At 30.9% G+C, this 7,300-nt stretch overlaps 1 protein-coding gene across 1 annotated transcript; it reads right to left on the bottom strand.

The window, feature by feature from the left end:
* Positions 1-1,511: 1,511 nt before the first annotated feature.
* On the bottom strand, positions 1,512-3,935 carry LOC145602721 (ethylene-responsive transcription factor ERF118-like). Its single transcript, XM_081658889.1, has 3 exons — positions 3,864-3,935; positions 3,257-3,492; positions 1,512-3,117 (listed from the first exon to the last, which is right to left on the bottom strand). Exon 3 carries the CDS (start codon positions 2,917-2,919, stop codon positions 1,915-1,917), a length of 1,005 nt encoding a protein of 334 aa, XP_081515015.1. The 5' UTR covers positions 2,920-3,117; positions 3,257-3,492; positions 3,864-3,935; the 3' UTR covers positions 1,512-1,914.
* Between the last annotated feature and the right edge of the window lie 3,365 nt (positions 3,936-7,300).

Here is a 7,300-nt window from a genome sequence, read left to right as displayed (position 1 = left end):
CACTTAGATACTTAAAATCTCATCATACAAGTGTTAAAATTACAATTTAATCTCATCACTGTACAAGTGTTAAAACTAAATTCAACACTTTCGCAGTCTAATAGGCTCTGAATTATCGCCCATATACTCTCGAAAAATCACAAAATATAGGAATTATTATAGGGAGGAAGTTTCAATGGAAAAAAAAAAAAAAAAAAAAAAAAAAGAGGGGCACATGAAGGTTCCTCACCTAACTCTACCGAAAGGCAATTTGACAGAAAACACGACAGGTGTGTGAAATTGAAGGGGCCAAATAAAAATGCAAATGCAAGTGCCGCATGATATTTGGAATACTAGCCTTTGCTTACAAACTACTCCATCCTCTAAAACTTGTTAACCTCAACTCTATTGGATATTTATTTAAGTGAATGTAGCCCACCATTACCTTTTTTTTTGCTCCTCTTATTCAAGATATGTTCCCCATTTTCTTTTTTTTTTATTCTCTTTCTTTTTCTTTTTTTGGCTCACTATATACTAGCATACTCCTATACTATTTGTCACTTGTACTCAATAAATCCAACAAATGAGGAAAATAATACTTTACATCACTAAATCTCATTAGATACTAATCAAACATGTATGCAAATTTAGTAGAGATGATAGGGTATTCGTCTTATAAATTAAAATCTTTGCTTTTGTATGTCAAAGGTAATCATGTGGTCGTGATAAATTAAATATTTATTAATCATACAATTATAATTTTCTGGAGTACATGTATAGAGTTTATATGGATATATTATTGTAGGTGTTACCCACTTACCCCTCATTTATTTAAGGAAAAAAAAAAATCAAATTCAAAATTTGCCGATTTAATTTTGTGGGATAAAATATAAATAATATTGTTTTAAATATATGATGACTTTTAAAAAATATTCAAATATAAATTTTGCTGATCAATTTTTATAAACAAATAAATAAAATTTATGATGATCATTGACATCAAAATAGCAATAAGATAATTATTAATTTAAAATCTAATACTCAGTATAAAATTTCAAATTTACCATTCAACATAACGATTTTGGTAAGCACTTCATAACCATTTCCTATTTTTAAGATTTTTGTTGATGAAAATAAGTGGGATTTTATTTCTTTAAAAAAAAAAACAGGTGGTGTATAACCATTTTCTAATTGAAATCAAACCTAATAAATAAACAATATCATTGCAAAAAACATGTAAATATGGAGTAATAATACAAATAATAATTAGATAAAATACGAAGCAAATAAAAAACGCTCTTAGGAATGGGATGAAATTAGAGTCACATAATAAAATACTGGTACCAGTAGCAACCAAAACGATTTTATTCTCAAATCCCGCCTACAGAATCCAACTGAAAAGACCTTTGAGAATAAAGCCATTCAATATAAAAGCTTTTGTTCCTTTAATTTAGATTCTCAATTCAACAAGAATCAATCCAAAAATAAAAATTCAACACAAATTATATACTTACTAAAATTAAAGAATATCGCATAAATAAATTCAAACTTGCTTATTATTATTGATATAATAAGATACTGAAAATGAGCATTATATGATAATAACATTTTCATGGATGATAAGCATGGTTTGTTTCCTAGAGGAAGATGAACAACAATGGACTGCTCTAACAGCACAGGAAAACCCATTGAATTCATCTCCCCACTTTTACATCAAAAAAAGAAGCTCATTTCTTGCTCACTTACATCTTTGATACTCACTCAATAACAAGATTTAAACTCGAAAAACTCGAAAATTAAACAAAAAACCAGATCTTAAGAGTGTGTTTTCATTCAAGCTCTTAAGATCTGTTATCAAAACTGCTTACTTCCCTATATAATACGAAGTAGTTCTTCTATAGATTAGCTAGTACTCTTTCTACTAGTTACTACTAATTAATTACTCGCTACAAAACTTAGTGGCTGCGGTGCAGCTGCTGTTGCTGCTGCAGCAACGTTCCGGGGTTCTTCAATCCAGGCAAACTCCTCGTTACTCAGGTTAAAATCAAACTCGAACCCAGGTAGATCAGATGGCTCGAGGGAGTCGAACCCATGAACTTCGAGACCATCGAATGCATCAAAGTCTGCAAAGATATCACCAAAATCATTAAACATGAGGGACGAATCGAGCTCCATTTGTAAGTCGAAATCACTGCGTTGGAATTCCTCTTCGATTGAGCTCATTACAGGAACAATGTCATCAGACTCCTTAACATCAATGCCAACAGACTCAACACATTTCGTCTTTTCACTTTCAATCACAACAGTACTGTCAACATTGCTGATAGATTTCATCTGCGATGCAGAGGTATCGATTTCGAGCACTGAGGCCGGAGAGTTATGCGATACAACACTCTCCGAATCCTCGGAAACAGCAGGGTTTTGCACTGCAGTAGCAGCAGAACAGGAAGCATTCTGGCTTTTCTCAGCCATCAAAAGCTGAAATTCAATCCTTTTTTGTTCATAAGCCAGTGCAGCTTCTTCTGCAGTATTATAAGTTCCCAACCAAATTCGAGCCCCTCGAATCGGGTCTCGAATCTCAGCTGCCCATTTCCCCCATTTCCTCCGCCTCACACCCTTATATTTCGATGAAGCGGGTTTTCGAGTCGTAGAGGGTTTATCAGATGACTTCCTTTTCCTCTTAGAACCATTGTTATCATCTTGGCAAGAGCTCTCAGTTTCGGCAACCGGGTTGTTAAAACTCGTGTTTACAGGCAGAATAATCTCTTGGACTATCCGTTTTTTAGACCCAGATGGTCTATTTCTCCTGTTTTCACTCTCATCATCAGATGAAGAATCAGTCATATCCGGATCAAGGCAATAAATTCGGACTTTTTTCAGTGTTTTGGGTTTGCTGTAGAACAATTTTTGAGTCAACATTGGATTCTGAAGGTCAGTCATTTTTTCTGGGTTAAGATCAAACCCCAAAAAAAACCCAGAAATTTTAAGGATTAAAAGAATTTAAGATAATGAAGATTTGTGTAAAAAAAAAAGGGTGATTTAGGCAAAAATCAAGTGAGGGACACTCTTAAAAAGATGAATAAATCTATGAATCTTTTTATGTGAAAACCCCCAAAACACTCTACTCCAGAACAAGTCCTGCAACAAAAAAAATTAAAACCCATCAAAAACCATAAACCCTAAAAATTGATAAACCCAGAAAAAATCAAAACTCAAAAATCAGAGAAATTAAAACATGGGTATTGAAATTAAAGCAAAAGGAAGAAAACCCAGTTACCTTTTGGGCCTCAAACGCATCGAAACGGGTGAAAATCCGGGTATGGAGCTCTGCTGAGAAGAACAGCAGAGAAGTAATTGCATAAAGTGAGCAAAAAAGAGTGAATAAAATTGATAAGAGAGCTTCAATGAAGGAGCCCCAAACACTACCAAATCTGACTTTGCAGACATAAATTCACTCAATCTCTTCTTCCCTGAAAAACCCTCTTTTACAGAGTCTTTCTCTCTCTAAAACCTCTGCAAAAATGAAGAGAGAGAAAGTGAGGACAAAGATTAGATAGATAGAACCAATTTGATGATATATAGAGTAGACTTGGTTATTTTTCTATGAGATTAGGAATCTATGGCTATCAATCTCTCTCTATAATATGACAAAGATCTATCAATTTTTCAACAGTGAAAAAAGAGAATTTTAGAGAGAGAAAGTGTGAAAAATGGGTTTATGAAGAAGAAGACGATTGAAAGATGCAGAAAATATGCATAGAAATTTGAGTACTAAATTTATAAAATTGTAAAAAAATTAAATTTAATAAATAAAAAAGGGATCTTTGGAAAACTCGTGAATTAATTTAAAGAATTAAGAGTAAAAAAATGAATAAAAATTGTACCTTTCAGAGTATTTCTCTCTCTAGTGGGTGGCGTTTGGTCTGTTGGTTTTTCTGGGTTTCACTCTTCCCAAGCAGTCAAAATGGCATTAAAGAGAGGTGGGCGAGTGATTAAATAGAGAGCTTTTTATTTTTTTTATACTTTTTAATAATTTAATTTAATTAATTTTAGTTAAAATTTTGAAAATGTAAAGTCGGTTATTTTAAATCAGGAAAGATATCACCGGTTTACACTTGTCCCCCGATTTAATTGCCTAGGATGATTTTTTTTTTTTGTGAAAAAAATCTTTTTTTTTTTTTTTATTTGGTAAAACTGTAATTTAAATCTTTAGTTACCATATTATTTGAGCTGTCAATCTGTCAAATATTTTAGGAGTGATTTATGCGGAAAATAAAAGTTGTTAAATTGATTTTTACAAGAATTTTACATATTATTTAATCTAATCTTTTTTTACTGGAAATATTTGTAATATTTTATTATTCTATATTTAAATTTATCTAAATATTGTATGTACATTGCATGACTCAATTAAAAAGAATAGTACTATAATACAACTAATGAAGACAATAATTAATTTTAAATACATTGAATATTAAAAATAATGTCATTTAATGACTTTGTACCTTTGTTTGGAAAAAGTGAAAATAGAGTGGAGAGAGTAGAGAGTACAGTAAAAATAATGGGGATGAGCTGTAAATGAGATGGATGGTATATGATGCATGATATGTCATCTTGCTTTTTATGTATGTATGTCATGCATATCATCACCATCAACTTACACAGTCATAACATAAGTCAGCAGCTCACTTGCGATTTAATGCGCGTGAAAATTGCGATCCAATGAGAATAAGATACTTGGGGCCAAAGGATGATATCCTAGAGATACTCCTTTTTATTTGAGTTGTCAATTGACATTCTGTATTTTTATTATTTGGCGGTTTTTACTTTTTACCTTAAATAAAACAAACTTGTAATTGGTTCTTTTGTCTTTGTATTGTTCGATTACGATTTTTTATGTAAGTGTCATATGTCTTATTATTAATGAATTTTAATCTCCCCCCTTAAAAAAAAAAAAAAAAAAAAAACTTGTTTTACGGTTTACTTCTTTTGAATCTTAAGTTACTCGTACTTCTATTAACTAGGGCAATTTAACACGCGCGGTGTGGCTAGCCTTTTCGGCTTAATTTTCCTTGGCTTATGTTTGAACTTTACATGTATAGAGTTAATTACACTTGATTTAACAATGTCAAAAGTTAACAAATAAGTAAAAAATGATCTTGATCAAAATGCTTCTAAGAATTTAGCTTTGCAGTAAAATTAGCTCTATGCAACTCCACTTGTAGCCTCTTTGTCCACCCTTGATAATTCTTTGAATCCTGTCTTGCTTTCTTCCCTTTTCACCTTTTAGTCAGTTTGGTTTCCTTTCTTCCTATCTACTTCGGCACAATCATAGATTAATTTCATTAGTCTCAAAATTCTTTAAACACGATTATGGGTAAGTTGTTAATTTTGACCTTCACAAAATAAAGAAAAAATACGTCCACATAAAACAACAACATTTTGTTATCCTGTGATAGAATAATTAAACCATAACCCCCATTAAATATTAAAAATTTTAAACTTTATTATTTCATTCTCCATTCTATTTCTAATTAATTTGTGGGTCTTTCAAATTCATCAATTTAATGGAGTCACCAAGCTAAGATAGAATTGCTAGGAAGATTGTGAGATAGAACAAGAAAAGGCAAAAAGCCAAATTCATCATTCTTCTTATTATCATTCACTATTCAACTTTCAGGCAACTAATATCATTTTCATGTGCCCACATTCGATTAGCACTCCACATCCTTGCTAAAGCACCTCATTTGCCTCCTCTTAAAATAGTACAATACAATTGCAAATGAGCTTAACAGTACCACTTACATTTAGTAATAAGTATTATTACATGAAATTAATAGCAAATGAAAACTTATAGGATAATCAACTCAATCCTTCACATAAAAAAATGTGAAAGCTCTTAAAATTATACTAATATATACTACAATATATAGTAGGGTGAAACTTTAAGAATCATATTAATTTTATAAATATATGACCAATTGGAAACTAAGTAATTTTGATTTTAATTATTCTTATATAATTTTGGGATTGTGGAATTAAGTACTTCAATGGAGATAGTAAACAGAGATAGAGAAGAAATAGAAAGTAAAATTTTCAAGAGTAATTAGTACTTCAAGGAAGGTGAATAGAGAAAGAAGAAAGACAGCTCAAAACTCATACATATGGGTATAATGGTTAATAAGGTAAACAAATATTTTTGAGGGGTATAAGGATTTTTTCCATGGAAATTAAAAGTGTTAGAAAAATTACATATGGGGGTAATTTAATAAGGTAAACAAACATTTTGAGGGGTATAATGGTCCGTGCACTATTCATAAGAGCAATAATGGAAAGTTGCTAACATCATCCTCTTTTCAAACTGCATGTATTGCTCTCTGATAAAAAAAAAATCCCGCCTAATGCACTTATAATGTAACATATACTTTTGGTTTTTTTTTTTATAAAAGGAATTGTGATGTTATTTTTAATCATTTTAATTCAATCTTTTGAGTGTGTCAGTAAATAATAAATATTTTTTTAATTGGAATAAATAAATTGATATTGAGCTAAAACATTTTAGGTAACTACGAAGTTTTTTCTAAATTTTTTTTAAAGGTTTGTATTGTTACTGTGTGTGTGTATGTGTGTGTTTTTTTTCTAAGGATTGTGCAAGCTACCTTAAAACCGCTAACGACAATAGTGATTATAGCTTTAAAGCCGCTACTGTTATTAGCGGTTTCAGAAAAGAGACCGCCTTTTTCAATAAAGTTCTCTTTTCTTCCTGGAGGCAAAGAGACCTGTAAATAAAAAAGGAGGTCTCGTTTCTGAAACCATGTCTTAGCCAACAACAGGAAAGAGAGCGCCCACATTATTACTGTTAAGTTCAAAGACCTAATTTCATTAATAACGGGTCTCTAAACCGGCTTGTTTGGCATCATTTTTGGTATTTCCGTTTCCTTTTTTTTTTTAACCAAAAACCAAAAATAGGAAACAAGAAAAAGGTGTTTCCATTTTTCCGTTGTCAGTTTTCAAAATTATCATGATTTTAATAAATTTAAATAATTTTTTATTCATTATGGGGCATATATCATATACTTTTAAAAAACAAAAAACCACATCAATGCCAAACGAACCTTTTGCTAGCTGTTTTAACATAAAACTATTAACAACATTAGCGGTTTTAAGCCAAACCAAATATCAATCCTACATGGACAGTATTTTGGGAATTTGTTTTTAAATGGGTGTATAGTGGGAATTTGTTTTTGTTTTAACATTATTGAGGGAAATCGCTCAAAAATAACAAAGATATTCCTAAAATTCCATCTATTTATTTTAGTGA

Source organism: Chenopodium album, chromosome 21 (genome assembly GCF_948465745.1).
Source record: "Chenopodium album chromosome 21, dcCheAlbu1.1, whole genome shotgun sequence".
NCBI lineage: Eukaryota > Viridiplantae > Streptophyta > Magnoliopsida > Caryophyllales > Amaranthaceae > Chenopodium > Chenopodium album.
Note: the sequence above shows the minus strand (reverse complement) of the source record. Positions and strands in the feature narration are given on the sequence as shown.